The sequence below is a fragment of the Conger conger genome, chromosome 18 (assembly GCF_963514075.1).
Source record: "Conger conger chromosome 18, fConCon1.1, whole genome shotgun sequence".
NCBI lineage: Eukaryota > Metazoa > Chordata > Actinopteri > Anguilliformes > Congridae > Conger > Conger conger.
The window spans coordinates 29,553,779-29,571,278 of NC_083777.1; the positions used below are offsets into that span (position 1 = coordinate 29,553,779).

At 51.7% G+C, this 17,500-nt stretch overlaps 1 protein-coding gene across 1 annotated transcript in view; it reads left to right on the forward strand.

The window, feature by feature from the left end:
- Nucleotides 1–17,500, forward strand: part of LOC133118652 (nidogen-1-like) — a 34,865-nt gene that overhangs the window by 9,299 nt on the left and 8,066 nt on the right. The window contains exons 2-15 of the mRNA XM_061228782.1: nucleotides 892–1,185; nucleotides 1,495–1,724; nucleotides 1,997–2,427; nucleotides 2,940–3,080; nucleotides 3,573–3,824; nucleotides 4,268–4,468; nucleotides 5,573–5,806; nucleotides 6,599–6,736; nucleotides 8,468–8,596; nucleotides 9,391–9,534; nucleotides 9,896–10,015; nucleotides 14,354–14,578; nucleotides 15,596–15,765; nucleotides 17,325–17,451. Of these exons, the coding sequence (XP_061084766.1) occupies nucleotides 892–1,185; nucleotides 1,495–1,724; nucleotides 1,997–2,427; nucleotides 2,940–3,080; nucleotides 3,573–3,824; nucleotides 4,268–4,468; nucleotides 5,573–5,806; nucleotides 6,599–6,736; nucleotides 8,468–8,596; nucleotides 9,391–9,534; nucleotides 9,896–10,015; nucleotides 14,354–14,578; nucleotides 15,596–15,765; nucleotides 17,325–17,451 (2,836 nt within the window). The remainder of the gene's footprint in view (nucleotides 1–891; nucleotides 1,186–1,494; nucleotides 1,725–1,996; nucleotides 2,428–2,939; nucleotides 3,081–3,572; nucleotides 3,825–4,267; nucleotides 4,469–5,572; nucleotides 5,807–6,598; nucleotides 6,737–8,467; nucleotides 8,597–9,390; nucleotides 9,535–9,895; nucleotides 10,016–14,353; nucleotides 14,579–15,595; nucleotides 15,766–17,324; nucleotides 17,452–17,500) is intronic.

A 17,500-nucleotide genomic window follows, 5' to 3' on the forward strand; every position in this document is an offset into this window, starting at 1 on the left:
GAGGGAGAGGAGGGATGGGGAGAGATGAGGTGGGAGGTGTTAAATAATGTGCTCTGTGGAAAATGCTCTAGGCTCGAGCGTCGGTTGAATGCTGAAATGTAAAACAATGTCCAGCTTGTGCAACAAAAGACTCGCCTCATGTGCAGTACTGTGCTTATGAAGAGATCAGTGAAACATAAACGTCCTCTCTAAATCAAACCTTTTCAGATCAAACCATTGTAAACCGTGACAAACCTTTTTTAAAAACAGACCTTTCTAAACCGTGACAAACCTTTATAAATCAGGCCTTTTCAAACCATTTACAGACCTTTTCCAATCAAACCCTTTTTGAATCAAACCGTTGTAAACCGTGACAAACCTTTTTAAAAACAGACCTTTTTAAAAACCGTGACAAACCTTTATAAATCAGGCCTTTTCAAACCATTACAGCCCTTTTCCAATCAAACCCTTTTTGAATCAAACCGTTGTAAACCATTACAGACCTTTTCAAATCAAACCCTTTTTGAATCAAACCGTTGTAAACCATGACAAACCTTTTTAAAAACAGACCTTTTTATAAACCATGACAAACCTTTATAAATCAGGCCTTTTCAAACCATTTACAGACCTTTTCCAATCAAGCCCTTTTTGAATCAAACCATTGTAAATCGTGACAAACCTTTTTAAAAACAGACCTTTCTAAACTGTGACAAACCTTTATAAATCAGGCCTTTTCAAACCATTTACAGACCTTTTCCAATCAAGCCCTTTTTGAATCAAACCATTGTAAATCGTGACAAACCTTTTTAAAAACAGACCTTTCTAAACCGTGACAAACCTTTATAAATCAGGCCTTTTCAAACCATTTACAGACCTTTTCAGATCAAACCCTTTCTGAATCTCCTTTAAAAGGTCAACACCAACGGGTTTGTGGCCCTCGGGCTGCCGGTACCCGAGTCGGAGTACCTGGGGAACATGCCCGCGGGCTTCGGGATGATCGCCGCCCTGGTGGGGGACCTGGACACCAGCGACAGGTTGGGGCAGGTGTACTACCGCCAGGACTCCACCCCCGCCACGCTGCGGCGGGCTGCTGGACTCGTCAACCGCGCCTTCCCCGAGGACAAGGCCGTGGAGCCACACCATTCGCTGGTGGTCACATGGGTGGGCGTGGCCCCCCATGACCCTCAGAATGGAGGAAATCGGCTGGTAAGTGGGGGGGGGGGGGGGCAGGGGGGTCATTTTGGGGGTCATTTTGGGCGTGGGGTTAAGGTTAAGTGAAGTGTTTGTGAGTGGGGTTAAGGTTAAAGTACTTTTTGAATTTACGAAATAATCTCGAAAAAGCACCCGATTGCACCCGGCGTGATCGATCGAACACGGAAGCAAGTATTCGACTATGTATTTGACCAAGGTCTTCTTACAATCTTAAGGTTAAAGACAGCAGTGCGCAGGCAGGGGTTAAGGTTAAGGAGCTCGCTCTGCGGGAGACTAACACCCGTCCCCTCTGGCTTTTCGCAGCGGAACACCTTCCAGCTGGTGATGGCATCGAGCGAGACGGCCTCCTACGCCGTGCTGCTGTACCCCACCGACGGGATGCAGTTCCTCTCCACGCCTCTAGTGGGCAGGACTGAGCCCATGCGGGCCGGCTTCGGGAAAGGCCTGGTGACGTTCCTCCTCTGGAGCACCCGACAGGGCCCGTACGAGTGGATTACCACCGACGAGGAGGCCTCCGTCAGAAAGCTGTCTGAGTAAGAGTCGCTCTGGCACCCCGCCGTTTCCTCACTCCTCGTGCGGCTCATCCGTGATCCGTGCTCAAGATGCTCAAGATGTTTACACCGCTGTTGTGCCGGTTGAGCGATACGGGAGACGTCATTTCCACGTTGGAGTGCAAAGAGAGCTCTTCATTCATTCAGCGATGGAATCACTTGCTTGTTCACAGCACGCCTGTAATCACTGCGGTTGGGCACCTCTTGTTTTAGACTTATCCTGGAGTAAATGTGTCATGTTGCTCTCTCCCCAGGCAGACAAACGCGGGCCAGCAGGGCGTGTGGGTCTACGAGATTGGGACAACCCCCTATTTCTCGGTCATCGCCCCCGGCGAGGTGACGGAGCTGCCAAGGGAGGTGCCCCGGGGGCGGGTGGAGGACGACAACAGGGGAGACGTGGGGCGCCCCCGACCCCCCATCCAGCAGGAGGTGGAGTACCCCCCCTACGAGCCTGACCCCGTGCAGCCCCAAAGACCCGTCTACCCCCTGCCTGAGGAACAGCACCCGCGGGAGCCTGGCCAGGACCCCATCGTTCACCACCCCATCCAGATCCACCCCGTCCGGGAATCGGACCGGCCCGAGCAGGAACCGGCGCCCCCGGTCCTGGCCAATCCAGTCCAGTACCAGCCACAGAACCCTCAAGTGGTGGAGGTGGAGGTGGAGGAGAGTGACATTAACGTGGACGGTGAGGCGGTGGGGGTGGGGGTGGGGGTGCCTTGTGGGGGGCCTTATGGGGGGCAGTGTAGCATAGTGTTTAGAGAACTGGGCTTGCAACTCTTAACTGTGTGAGTTTGATTGCTGTGTTTGGCACTGCAGTTGTGCCACCCAGCATGGAACCTTCCCTGAACTGCTTTGGTAAATACTCTGCTGTTTGTGGTGTATGTGTGAGATTGTAAGCAGACCTGGGTCAAATACATTACCAAATACCTTTCTGTGTTTGATTGAGCGCGATTGAGCACTTTTTGCACTTTTTGAGAGTATTTCATAGGTTCACCTAGAAACCAGGCAAGCTCAGTAAAGTGTGGAAAAGTATTTGAATTCAAAGCGATTACGTAATTGACCCCCGTGTCTGATTGTAAGCTGCCAAAGTCCATGTGGACAAACCGCATCTGCTAAATTCCTGAAACACTTGCAGCCTTTTAACGCGCGGTCTTACTGGCCAAAATATTTTTGCTTTTATGCCCGTCTTCACTCCAGTGTTCTCCTACAACATTGAGACCTGCGCTAACAACGGAAGGAAGTGCTCCACCTTCGCTGACTGCAAGGACTACCCCAACGGCTACTGCTGCCATTGCCGCCCTGGTTTCTATGGCAACGGCAAGCAGTGTGTAGCAGAAGGTAGGACACCTCCAAATGCACCTTTGCAGTGGGTTACTCCGAGGACAATTGACCGAGGACGATTACGATAAGGACCGCCTTCATCTCCGACGTTTCCTAGTCTCAAGAGTCATGGGGCTCATTCCAGTTGTTTGTTTATCACCGCCCTTCTCCTTGCCTGACCTGGAAAATCAATCGAGGTCCACCGTCTTTAAGGAAATCGCAATCCATTAAATGTTCCTTCTGAGAGCTAGAAGCCAAAGTTTGGAGGCTGCAGGAATTTCCTTGCGCAAGAAAACATGAGCGCATCCTTCATACTTTATTTTTTTGTAAAGTTTTCTTGGTTCCCATCTTCACCTAATTTTCTCGTTTCTGATGGGTGGAGCTAGGAGCAAGGGAAGGAGCAAAGAAGGAAAAAAATAAGCGATTGGAAAGAACCGATAGTTCATGAGTCAGAGATCGGTGTTGAGCTTGAACAGGAGGTGAGGTTGTCCTTCTGCCTGTGATTGACAGGCAAGCCGCAGAGGATGAACGGGAAGGTGAGCGGGCGGGTGTTTGTGGGCTCCTCCTCCTCGCCGGTGGAGATCAGCGGGAACGACCTGCACTCGTACGTGGTGGCCAACGACGGACGGGCGTACGTGGCCATCAGCACCATCCCGCCCCAGCTCGGCCCCTCCCTGCTGCCACTCTCCTCCCTGGGGGGGGTGATAGGCTGGGCCTTCGCCCTGCAGCAGCCCGGGCACAAGAACGGCTTCAGCATCATCGGTGAGAGACGGCGCCTTTGGTCGGCTCCTTGCTTCTGATCTCAGACAGCCTCGATCAAGTTTTTTTATGTAAAAAGTAGTCAATTGCTTCCAGTAATATGTTAAAATTAAATACAAAAATTAAATATTTTGGAAAATGAATATTTGTAAATCTCAAATGTGTTCTTTTATACTAACAATAAAAATAGATAAAGTCTTGGGTGCCTAAGACTTGTATATTGTACTGTACTGTATATTGGCTGTGGGGGCAATACTTTGTATTCAGTGATGTGCTCCAAGGGTAATTCTGCAGACTGACCCCCCTGTTACCCCCAACCCCTTGTCCCATCTCTCTCTCTCTCTCTCTCTCTCTCTCTCTCTCTCTCTCTCTCTCTCTCTGTGTCTCTCTCTCTCTCTCTCTCTCTCTCTCTCTCTCTCTCTCTCTCTCTCTCTCTCTCTCCAAAGGCGGGGAATTCATGAGGCAGGCCGAGGTGACCTTCCTGCCCGGTCACGAGAAGCTGACCATCAAGCAGGAGTTTAAGGGCATCGACGAGCACGACCACCTGATCGTCAACACCGACCTGGACGGCAGAGTTCCTGAGATCCCCCTGGGCACCAGCGTGAACATCGACCCCTACTCCGAGATCTACCACTACAGCAACAACAGTAGGCTTTACTCCCACGTCTGTCTGTTGCAGAGGAACTGCACGGCCGAAAAGTGCTTTCGCATTCATTCATCCTGTCCTGTGAGTCATAGGCTTGCTAGACTTGGAGGAATGTCTGGATTCAAAATGACATGTAGAGTACAAGCTGGTGCATACTTAACACAGAGCCGCCCACAAATTGATGATGTTTCCTCCTAAGGGAAATTGATAGCATGTAACCAAATGGGTCAATTTGATATGATGGCCAAATACGATAGCTATTTTCTTTTATTTAGAGATGAAATCAGTCACCAAGTGTTTGTGGGCATGTGTGTCGATTGTATACCACCCTTGGGGACTAACTCACGATGTGTGTAGATTAAACTGGTTCCTGTAGACTATGGATCCTAAAATTCTTTGTCCCTTCTTGTCTTGTCTCCCTGGTAATTAACTGAAAAATTAGAGATGTCTTCACACCTGACTTCCAGGTACAGGGAGGGTTGAAAACCAGCAGGTCTTGGCCCTTGAAGACCATGGTTTGGGTACAGGGCAGTAGACAGTGTAAAGCATGTTGGGATGTGTGTGCATTTTGTAATACTGTACAACTGTGTTCAGTAGTCTTTACAGTACCGTATTGAACAGCTGCCCAGCACATTGGCCAAGCATAACTACAGCTGTGTGCATCCCTGATTTCACAATAATAAAATATTTAGAATAGAAGCATTATTATACTCTTAGTCAATAGAGGACACCCACTATCATTTACCAGCAAGTACACATTTCCTGGATTTAGTTTACACAAATCTGCTGAGTTTAGAGAAAATTACGCAAACCTGCTTGTCGTAGACAAACAATGGAGTCGTCAGGCTGTTTACAAGTGGGTCTAAAGGCATTACGTGCTGTGCTGGTGTGGATGTAGCATTTGTTAGCATATGCAGCTAACGTCCTCCATTCAGCTCCATGTAGCATGTTGCGTTTTTTGGCTAGCTTTGCTCTCTAAATGGAATCGTAGAACGGGCCATGTAAATTACAGCGGTCTGGAGTTTACGCTGCGCCACGGTGGTTGGTGGCCAAATGGGGGCGGACGCCCTCTGACCTCTGACCCCCGTGCCGTTTTTCCGCTCAGTCATCACGTCCTCCGCCACGCGGGACTACACGCTGAACCATCCCGACGGGACCACGGAGACCAGGACCTTCCAGTGGAGGCAGACGGTGCTGTTCCAGAGCTGCCCCCACGACGAGTCCAGCAGGAACGTCGTCCCCACCCAGCAGCTCTCCGTCGACCAGGTGTTCGTCATGTATGACGTCGGCAACCAGCTCGTCCGCTACGCCATGAGCAACAAGATCGGCTCCATCCACGGTAATGGCCCTCCTCATACAATATACCCCCTACACACCATATACCCCCCCACACACCATATACCCCATCCTCATACAATATACCCCCCTACACACCATATACCCCTTCCTCATACAATATACCCCCTACACACCATATACCCCTTCCTCATACAATATACCCCCTACACACCATATACCCCCCCCACACACCATATACCCCTTCCTCATACAATATACCCCCTACACACCATATACCCCCCCACACACCATATACCCCATTCTTATACAATATACCCCATACACACCATATACCCCATCCTCATACAATATACCCCCCTACACACCATATACCCCATCCTCATACAATATACCCCCCTACACACCATATACCCCATCCACATACAATATACCCCCCTACACACCATATACCCCATCCTCATACAATATACCCCCTTACACACCATATACCCCATCCACATACAGTATACATCTCCACATATAATATACACCTCTACATACAGTATACCTGTTCACGTACGATGTACAGTATAGCCCTCTGCATACAATATACATCCCACTTACAATATATCCTTCCTCACATGACATACCCCTCCACATACAATATATTCCATACAATATACCTCTCCACATGCAGAATATCCTTCCACATACAATATATTCCATACAATATACCTCTGCATCTATGATATACCGTCCTCATACAATATACTCCTTTGCATACAACATACCCCTCCAAGTACAATATGTCATATTCCATACGATATGCCTCCTTCTCCTGCTTTGTGTGCAGGTGGGCAGCCCGAGGAGAACCCCTGCTTCTCTGGACGGCACGGATGTGACACTAACGCCGTTTGCCGCCCCGGCCAGGGGGCCCAGTTCAGCTGCGAGTGTGGCTCCGGGTTCACAGGAGACGGGCGCCGGTGCTACGGTAGGTCACCTGGGTACAGGGGCAATGGAAGGTCACCTGGGTACAGGTGTGGTGGTAGGTCACCTGGGTACAGGTGTGGTGGTAGGTCACCTGGGTACAGGGGCAATGGAAGGTCACCTGGGTACAGGTGTGGTGGTAGGTCACCTGGGTACAGGTGTGGTGGTAGGTCACCTGGATACAGGTGTGGCGGTAGGTCACCTGGGTACAGGTGTGGTGGTAGGTCACCTGGGTACAGGGGCAATGGTAGGTCACCTGGGTACAGGTGTGGTGGTAGGTCACCTGGGTACACGTGTGGTGGTAGGTCACCTGGGTACACGTGTGGTGGTAGGTGAATTTGGTGCAGGTGCTTTGGTAGGTGAATTGGGTAGAGACGTGTGGCGTTATAATGCACTGTTATGATGCATTTTAATCAATGGAATATTTGTTCTTACCTTTTTGTTTTCTTTGTCGGAGATGACACTTGCTGAATTTTCTGTGACCTCAACCATTTTAGGTTTTTTAGCAAATTAGCTTGCAGACAATTCGCTTATTTGAATTAAGCCAATTAAGCTAATGTGATTTCATTTCCTCTGGGATGTTGGTTCTTCCTGCAGATTAGCATGCTGTGGTGCAACATTCTCTGCCCTGAGGAAGTCTCTGTGTAAACAGGTAGTCCAGCACTGTGAATGGCCCCTTCCTACTGCACAGGGAACTCAGTTCCTGTCTGAAGAAGTAGTATGACTATTTCCTGGTGTGAAAGGAAGTTCACCTATAACACACCGAACAGCCAAGATCGTATCTGCAAAACATCTGCAATCAGGGAGCCTATTTTTGTCTCCTGTGATGATAGGAAATGACCTCTGAATGAAGCCTGATTATAACTGGAGACGCGGTACAAATGTGGCTTATCTGTGTGAGAAAGCTCTGGCTGATCTCTGGATGGATGAGATGAGGTCATGAGAAGGGTCATGATTTTGAGATGTAGTGTGATAGAACAGACCTACAAATGAGATTCCAACAAAATAATAAAAAAATGTGCTTGCAATTGCCAGGTGTGATTGACAGATTGACTGTTGGACCAACCAGCACAACTGTTTGCTTGATGCTTCATGAAATATCTGACTGCCCATTAATGTGCAATAAATATTCACTCTAATAATAATGATGATGATGTTGATGTTGGTGATGATGATGATGATGATGATGGTGTTGGTGATGGTGGTGATAATGAGGATGATGATGATGGTGTTGGTGATGGTGGTGATGATGTTGATGTTGGTGATGATGATGATGATGGTGATAATGAGGATGATGTTGGTGATGATGGTGTTGGTGATGGTGGTGATGATGATGATGATGATGATCATGGTGATGGTGATGGTGATAGTGAGGATGATGGTGATGATGATGGTGATGGTGGTGATGATAGTGATGGTGATGGTGATGAGAATGGTGGTGATGATGATGATGATGGTGATGATGATGGTGATGATGATGATGATGGTGATGATGATGGTGATGATGGTGATGATGATGATGGTGATGGTGGTGATGATAGTGATGGTGATGAGGATGGTGGTGATGATGGTGCTGGTGATGAGGATGGTGGTGATGATAGTGATGGTGATGGTGGTGATGGTGATGGTGATGAGGGTGGTGATGAGGATGGTGGTGGTGGTGATGATGATGGTGGTGATGATGGTGATGATGATGATGATGGTGATGGTGATGATGATGGTGATACTCCCACAGATGTCGATGAGTGCAGAGAGAACCCACAGGTCTGCGGGCGCAACGCACTCTGCAGCAATCAGCCCGGAACCTTCCGCTGTGAGTGTGTGGACGGATATCAGTTTGCCATCGACGGGAGGACGTGTGAGGGTAGGTGCTCTTACCTCGCTGTCCTCCTTGGTTCAGTCTGCGTGTTCGAGTCCATCGAATGCCTCCACCTGCTTTGTGCTTTCCCGTTAGCAAACAGCCGTGTGGGATCTGAAGGCAGCACACACACAGTGTGTTCCGACACTCGGCACAAAAGGTGAATCTAAGGGTGCAGATGGAGGCGAAGGTGGAAGGGTGCAGAGCCTGTGTGTGCCGACGGCAGCAATGGGCCAATCGTGTGGGTCTATGGGACACACAGCTTTGTGTGTTTGTGAGTTTATGTGACTTACAGCAGTGTGTGTTTATGTGACGCAGGGCGGTGTGTGTGTGTGTGTGTGACGCAGGGCGGTGTGTGTGTGTTTATGTGACGCAGGGCGGTGTGTGTTTATGTGACACAGGGCGGTGTGTGTTTATGTGACGCAGGGCGGTGTGTGTGTATGTGACGTACGGCGGTGTGTGTGTATGTGACACAGGGCGGTGTGTGTGTATGTGACGCAGGGCGGTGTGTGTGTATGTGACGCAGGGCGGTGTGTGTGTGTATGTGACGCAGGGCGGTGTGTGTGTATGTGACGCAGGGCGGTGTTTGTGTATGTGACGTACGGCGGTGTGTGTGTGTATGTGACGTACGGCGGTGTGTGTGTATGCGATGCAGGGCGGTGTGTGTGTATGTGACGCAGGGCGGTGTGTGTGTATGTGACGTACGGCGGTGTGTGTGTATGTGACGCAGGGCGGTGTGTGTGTGTATGTGACGCAGGGCGGTGTGTGTGTATGTGACGTGCGGCGGTGTGTGTTTTCAGAAGCGGACCGGCTCGTAGACCACTGCCAGGAGGGCAGCCATGACTGTGACGTTCCAGAGCGGGCTCAGTGCAGCTTCACGGGCGGGAACTCCTACACCTGCTCCTGCCTGCCCGGCTTCTTCGGGGACGGGCGGAGATGCCAGGGTACCCCGCCGCCGCCCCGTCAAATCTCTCCATTTTTACAACTATCTTGCATTTGATCATGCTCATGAGTTTCTTCCCACAAAGCCAGTTTAGCTTAGGACATGGATCCTCATGAATCTGGCCCATGAATCCAAATCCAGCCCCGGTTTTTATTTCCTCCCAGGTACTAATTAGTGCTAGACTGTCTTAACACCTGACTTCCAGGTAAGGGGAGGGCGGAAAGGCCAGTAGATCTCGGCCCTTGAGGACTGTGATTTGATTCATCCCTGGCTTCGAATGTATATGCCAGCACAACACACAAGGCAAGACGTGCACCTCTCCTTAGCACTCTTAATAAGCTCTCTCCCTCTCCCTCTCTTAGATATTGACGAGTGCCAGCCCGGCAGGTGCCACCAGGACGCCATTTGCTACAACACTCAGGGGTCCTACACCTGCCAGTGCAGGCCCGGTTTCCACGGCGATGGTGTCCAGTGTTCCTCTGGTGAGCCACGCCCCCCCAGTGCTGAGTCTGTCGGCGTTTCTATTTCTCTGTTTAAGGGGCAAACACAGGACATCTGCCCCCTCGTGTAGCACATTTTAATTCCTTTTTTTTTTTGGAATGAAGTGTAAACGCTCTCCGTGTTAGCGTTAGTGAGCTGTGGCTGATGGCTCTGAAGGTACCTCAGTGCTGATGACGCTCTCCATGTTAGCGTTAGCGAGCTGTGGCTGATGGCTCTGAAGGTACCTCAGTGCTGATGACGCTCTCCATGTTAGCGTTAGCGAGCTGTGGCTGATGGCTCTGAAGGTACCTCAGTGCTGATGACGCTCTCCATGTTAGCGTTAGCATTAGCGAGCTGTGGCTGACGGTTCTGAAGGTACCTCAGCGCTGATTACGCTCTCCATGTTAGCGTTAGCGTTAGAGAGCTGTGGCTGACGGCTCTGGAGGTACCTCAGCGCTGATTACGCTCTCCATGTTGCGTTAGCGTTAGCGAGCTGTGGCTGATGGCTCTGAAGGTACCTCAGTGCTGATGACGCTCTCCATGTTAGCGTTAGCGAGCTGTGGCTGATGGCTCTGAAGGTACCTCAGTGCTGATGACGCTCTCCATGTTAGCGTTAGCGAGCTGTGGCTGATGGCTCTGAAGGTACCTCAGTGCTGATGACGCTCTCCATGTTAGCGTTAGCATTAGCGAGCTGTGGCTGACGGTTCTGAAGGTACCTCAGTGCTGATGACGCTCTCCATGTTAGCGTTAGCGTTAGAGAGCTGTGGCTGACGGCTCTGGAGGTACCTCAGCGCTGATTACGCTCTCCATGTTAGCGTTAGCGTTAGCGAGCTGTGGCTGACGGCTCTGAAGGTACCTCAGTGCTGATGACGCTCTCCATGTTAGCGTTAGCGAGCTGTGGCTGATGGCTCTGAAGGTACCTCAGTGCTAATGACGCTCTCCATGTTAGCGTTAGCGAGCTGTGGCTGATGGCTCTGAAGGTACCTCAGTGCTGATGACGCTCTCCATGTTAGCATTAGCATTAGCGAGCTGTGGCTGACGGTTCTGAAGGTACCTCAGTGCTGATGACGCTCTCCATGTTAGCGTTAGCGTTAGAGAGCTGTGGCTGACGGCTCTGGAGGTACCTCAGCGCTGATTACGCTCTCCATGTTAGCGTTAGCGTTAGCGAGCTGTGGCTGACGGCTCTGAAGGTACCTCAGTGCTGATGACGCTCTCCATGTTAGCGTTAGCGTTAGAGAGCTGTGGCTGACGGCTCTGGAGGTACCTCAGCGCTGATTACGCTCTCCATGTTAGCGTTAGCGTTAGCGAGCTGTGGCTGACGGCTCTGAAGGTACCTCAGTGCTTATGACGCTCTCCATGTTAGCGTTAGCGTTAGCGAGCTGTGGCTGATGGCTCTGAAGGTACCTCAGTGCTGATGACGCTCTCCATGTTAGCGTTAGCGAGCTGTGGCTGATGGCTCTGAAGGTACCTCAGTGCTGATGACGCTCTCCATGTTAGCGTTAGCGTTAGCGAGCTGTGGCTGACGGCTCTGAAGGTACCTCAGTGCTTATGACGCTCTCCATGTTAGCGTTAGCATTAGCGAGCTGTGGCTGACGGTTCTGAAGGTACCTCAGTGCTGATGACGCTCTCCATGTTAGCGTTAGCGTTAGAGAGCTGTGGCTGACGGCTCTGGAGGTACCTCAGCGCTGATTACGCTCTCCATGTTAGCGTTAGCGTTAGCGAGCTGTGGCTGACAGCTCTGAAGGTACCTCAGCGCTGATGATTTACACAGCCTGCTGGAACTCGCCCCCCTCGCAGGAATGCAGGAGCGGAGATAAGGCCGGGCAGCTCACTCAAACCCCCGCGCTGGTCCGATTGGAGGGCTCTGCTGTAGCCGTGGTGATATGCAGCGAGATCAAACGCAGCTGTGCGCGGACCAAGCAGCCGGAGACCCTGATTGGCCCCCCTCTCCGTCCCAGGGGGCCCAATCAGGAATCGGGGTCGGGGGCTGCTGATTACATCAGGGTCGGTTACGAGAGCTACAGAGCAGAGACTCAGCCTCTCTCCTGTAATCCCACTGGAGATGGAGTCTGTCCCACAATCCCAGTGAAAAAGGTCTCAGAAATGACCCCACCTCTATTTTGGGGTACCTTGCGACTCTGTTTTGGGGTACCTCAAGGCTCTGTTTTGGGGTACCTCAAGGCCCTGCTTTAGGGTACATAGTGCCTCACTCACACTGGGCAGTCCTGCCTTTCACCGGAGGCAGTTTGGGAAAGGAGAGATGAGCAGGTGGGAACTGAAGTCACGCAGCTGAACGTCCTGCCTGTAAAAGGCCTGCTCATTTAGAGATGATATCTGTGCGAGTGCGTTTTCCTGTCTCTGAGTGACGTCTCGCTCTTATTCCGAATGCTGCTGCACGTCACTGCTTGCAGCCCTGCTGTATAAACTCCTCGAGCTGCTCGGATTGTTCCTCCAGCTGGTCTTGGCTTTCAGCGGACTTTTGGGCGGTCTCCAAACCCGCCTTTTTCTTTCCTCCGCGAGACGTTCCAGGCCTCCTTTTTTTCAGAACACTTTAGATTTATTAGATTTGGGAGGCAGGGTTGCCTCTTCCGCAACCCCCCCAAAAAATTCCTCGGTTACCTGATAAGAGTGTAGCGTTTTTTTTTTTGTTGTTGCGGGTTTGTCGTAGTTCCAGGCCGTTTGAGCTGCATTCTTCTCGTGACGAGACCGACGAGCGTGTCCGTAAGCGTGTTGGCGTGTTCCGACCTGCCGGAGCGCCCCTGTGGAACACGCGTGTGCCTCAGGCATGGATGTTTTCACCGTGCTTCCTTCAGGTCTCAGAGGTCACGCTGTAACTGTACCAGTTACCCCCCGCCCCCCCCCCTCCCTGAGGCCTGCAGGATTTCATCACTGACCCCCTCCCCCCGCCCTTTCCCCCCGGGAGGCGTGGGAGATATCATCACCTTCCCACTTTACCCCCCTCCCCCCATCACTGTGGTGGGAAACTACAGCCTCTGTTTAGAAGAGTCCCCCCCCCACAGATGAGTAATGAGCCTGGCAGCTTGGGCCATGGCCACAGGGTTCGGCCTGCTTGTGTGAGTGTGTGTGTATGTGTGTGTGTGTGTGTGTCTGTGTATGTCTGTGTGTGTCTGTGTGTCTGTGTGTGTGTGTGTGTGTGTGTGTATGTCTCTGTATGTCTGTGTGTGTCTGTGTGTCTGTGTGTCTGTGTGTGTGTGTGTGTGTGTGTGTGTGTGTGTCTGTGTGACTGTGTCTGTGTGACTGTGTCTGTTTGTCTGTCTGTGTGTGCGTGCATGTGTGTGTCTGTGCGTGTGTGTGTGTGTGTGTGTGTGTGTGTTCGAGTGTTTATGTATTTCTGCATTTGTGTGTTTGCATTTGTGTCTGTGCATTTGTATCTTCGTGTGTGTGTGCATGCATTTGTGTGTTTCTATGTTTTTTTTCCTCCATTTGTGTATTTGTGCATTTGTGTCTGTGTCTTTGTGCATTTGTGTGAGTTTCTGCGTCTGTGTGTTTGTGTTTGTGCATTTGTGAGTGTGTGTTTGTGCTTTTGTGAGTGTGTGTTTGTGCTTTTGTGAGTGTGTGTTCGTGCTTTTGTGAGTCTGTGTTTATGCTTTTGTGTTTGTGCCTATGTTCATTTGTACATCTTTGTTCGTGCATTTTAGTGTTTCTGCGTCTGTGTGTTTGTGCTTTTCTGAGTCTTTATCTGTGTCTTTGTGCATTGTGTGTGTGTGAGCGTGTTTGCGTTTGCGCGGAGCGGTGTTGATGTTAGCGGGCTGATTGGCGGGCCCTGTTATGACTCGCTGACGGTCTGCACGGCGGAGGCTGGGAACGGGGCGGCGGGTGAGTCCGCTCTGAACGGCTCGGCACTGCATTCCGCTCCTCCAGGTTTCACTCCCACACAGAGGCTCGAATGTGGGAGCGTTCGGTCCAATGTCACTCGCTGGAGTAAACCAGGAATAAACAGGAAGCTGCGGGATCCTGCTTTTACAAATCGGGCACTTCCTGTGTGCTCGACCGGGCTCTCCCTCCTCCCGCATTATCTGACTTCTTTTGTCTGTGAATCTCTGTGTGTAAATCAGTGTTTCCTCTTGTTCCTCTTTGAGTAAATTAGCCTGTTTTTGTGTGTAAATGTATTTGTTTCTTGTGTATAAATGAGTGTTATTTGTGTGTAAATGTCTTTGCTCCTTGTTTATAAATGAGTGTTATTTGTGTATAAATTAGGGTATTTGTGTGTAAATTAGTTTGTTTCTTGTGTGTAAATCAGCGTGTCTTTGTATATAAATCAGCGTGTCTTTGTGTATGTATTTGTTTGCATCTTGACTCCGACGCTCTTGACCAATCAGAACATGAGAAGACGCAGTGCCAGGTGCATCGGGAGCGGGCCCTGTCGGGTGCGTTGGGGCCCCGGGGCCCACGGCCCCTCCCTGGGCAGTACGTGCCCACCTGCGATGCCCGGGGGGCGTACGAGCCCACGCAGTGCCACGTGAGCGTGGGGCAGTGCTGGTGTGTGGACCGGCAGGGGGGCGAGATCCCCGGAACCCGCACGGGACGCGGCGGCACGCCCATGTGTGAGTGTCCCCCCCCCCTCACACCCCCCTTCCACACACACACCAAACCCTCTAACACCACCTCCCCACCCCTAACCCCTGTCCCACACCTAAACCAGCTCCCCCCCCATGCACACACACACCAAACCCTCTACCAAACCGCCCCACCCCTAACCCCTGTCCCACACCTAAACCAGCCCCCCCCCCATGCACACACACACCAAACCCCCTCTAACACCACCTCCCCACACCTAAACCAGCTCTCCCCCCCCCCCCCCCCCCCCATGCACACACACACCAAACCCTCTACCACCACCGCCCCACTCCTAACCCCTGTCCCACACCTAAACCAGCTCCCCCCCCCATGCACACACACACCAAACCCTCTAACACCACCGCCCCACGCCTAACCCCTGTCCCACACCTAAACCAGCTCTCCCCCCCTAACCCCTGTCCCACTTCACACCTAACACTCCCTCCCTCACTCACCTAATCCACACTTAAATCTTAATTACTGAAACATTTTTGTCAGAATTTAAATACAATTACATTATATTAATGGGATTTGGCAGATGCTCTTATCCAGAGTGACGTACAGTTGATTAGACTAAGCAGGAGACAATCCTCCCCTGGAGCAATGCAGGGTTAATTAAGGGCCTTGCTCAAGGGCCCGACGGCTGTGCGGATCTTACTGTGGCTACACCGGGGATCTACGCTGCCATTACGCTACGGCCGACTGGCCTGTAAGATGACTGTGCCATGACGCTCACTGCCTTGTAAGAGAAGAAATAAGAAACTGAAAAAAAAGATTACAAATAACATATTGAGAAATAAACAGAACAGTCAATAGAACTACAATCCCTCCCAGGCCTATCCGCCACTGAGCAGAACATGGCAGCCGGCCCATGTGAGAGCGTCATTAGGAGAAATGTGTCAGCGTTTCCGCTTTCCCTTCTTGGCCGGGTTGTTATTTTTGCTCAGAAATGACGTTGACGTGGGCTGTTTTTGTGTCTCCGTGGCGATGTGCGTGGCCTGCAGGCATCGAGCCGGAGCCCCCGGTGCCGGTGGGCCCCACGCCCCGGCCGGACGTGCACCCCCTGCCCGAGGGGACCCACCTGCTGTTCGCGCAGAGCGGGAAGATCGAGCACGTCCCCCTGCAGGGGTACGACCTGCAGAAGGACCGGGCCAAGGCCGTCCTGCACCTGCCTGTGAGTACCCGCTGCACCCTGCTGAACACGCCCTGCTGAACACGCCCTGCTGAACACACCCTGCTGAACACACCCTGCTGAACAGACCCTGTCCAACACACCCTGCTGAACACGCCCTGCTGAACACACCCTGCTGAACACGCCCTGTCCAACACACCCTGCTGAACACACCCTGCTAAACACGCCCTGTCCAACACACCCTGCTGAACACGCCCTGTCCAACACACCCTGCTGAATACGCCCTGCTGAACACGCCCTGTCCAACACACCCTGCTGAACACACCCTGCTGAACACGCCCTGCTGAACACACCCTGTCCAACACACCCTGCTGAACACACCCTGTCCAACACACCCTGCTAAACACACCCTGCTGAACACGCCCTGTTCAAACGCCCTGCTGAACACGCCCTGCTGAACACGCCCTGCTGAACACGCCCTGTCCAACACACCCTGCTGAACACGCCCTGCTGAACACACCCTGTCCAACACACCCTGCTGAACACACCCTGCTGAACACGCCCTGTCCAACACACCCTGCTGAACACGCCCTGTCCAACACACCCTGATAAACACACCCTGCTGAACACGCCCTGCTGAACACACCCTGTCCAACACACCCTGCTAAACAAGCCCTGCTGAACACACCCTGTCCAACACACCCTGCTGAACACGCCCTGTCCAACACACCCTGCTGAACACACCCTGGTAAACATGCCTTGCTAAACACAACCTGCTGAACACGCCTCGCTAAACACACCCTGCTGAACACGCCCTGCTAAACACTCTGCTAAACACACCCTGTCCAACACGCCCTGCTAAACACAGCCTGTCCAAAATGCCTTGTCCAACATGCCAGCTAAACACACCCTGTCCAACACGCTCTTCTGTCTTTAATTCCCAAGGAACAGTCATCTGAGTGTCTACTACTATTTTTCCTAACAAAGCAAAGAGCAAAGTTTACTCTTGGCTTTTTGTCTACTGTCAGGATGTATACAGTACATTAGAGGCCAGTCTAGTCTGTTTTGTCTTCTCGGGAAACTCGGAGTGATTTCGTAAGGCCACATTTTTGTGGTTCCCAGCTGTGCAAAGTGGGCCTGGGAGTCATTAGAAACATGTGGGAAAAGCTCATCACTGCCTCGCTAATATCACAGACAGGGCTTTCAAAATGGATGCCGCAGTAAGCCAGTCTGAAAAGGATTTCCTTATTTCACTCACAACATGTTTTGTGTGTTTGGATGGAAGTGTAACGTCTAGACCAGGCGCTGGCCAATCCTGGTCCTGGAGAGCCGCAGGGTGTGCGACGTCTTTCGTTGCTTCTCAAAACGTAATCAATGAAAAGCAGTTAATTGCACCAGTTATCCCACCTCACCATGTTTCCTGGGTCTGATTTTAAAGTGAAAGCCAAAACCCGCGCACCCTGCGGCTCTCCAGGGACCAGGCTTGCCGACCCCCGGGCTAGACAGTCGGGAGGGTCACGAAGGAACACATTTTCAGTCGTTGCCATGACGTCCGCCCGCCCGCATGCAGTGTCGCGTGACTCTCCGCTGATGTTCCGCAGGAGAAAGTGGTGATCGGCGTGGCCTACGACTGCGTGGACAAGATGGTGTACTGGACCGACATCAGCACCCCCGCCATCAGCCGAGCCAGCCTGCAGGGCGGGGATCCTGCCCCCATCATCACTGCAGGTGGGTCACAGGTCGCAGGTCAGAGGTCACGGGTCAGAGGTTTGATTTC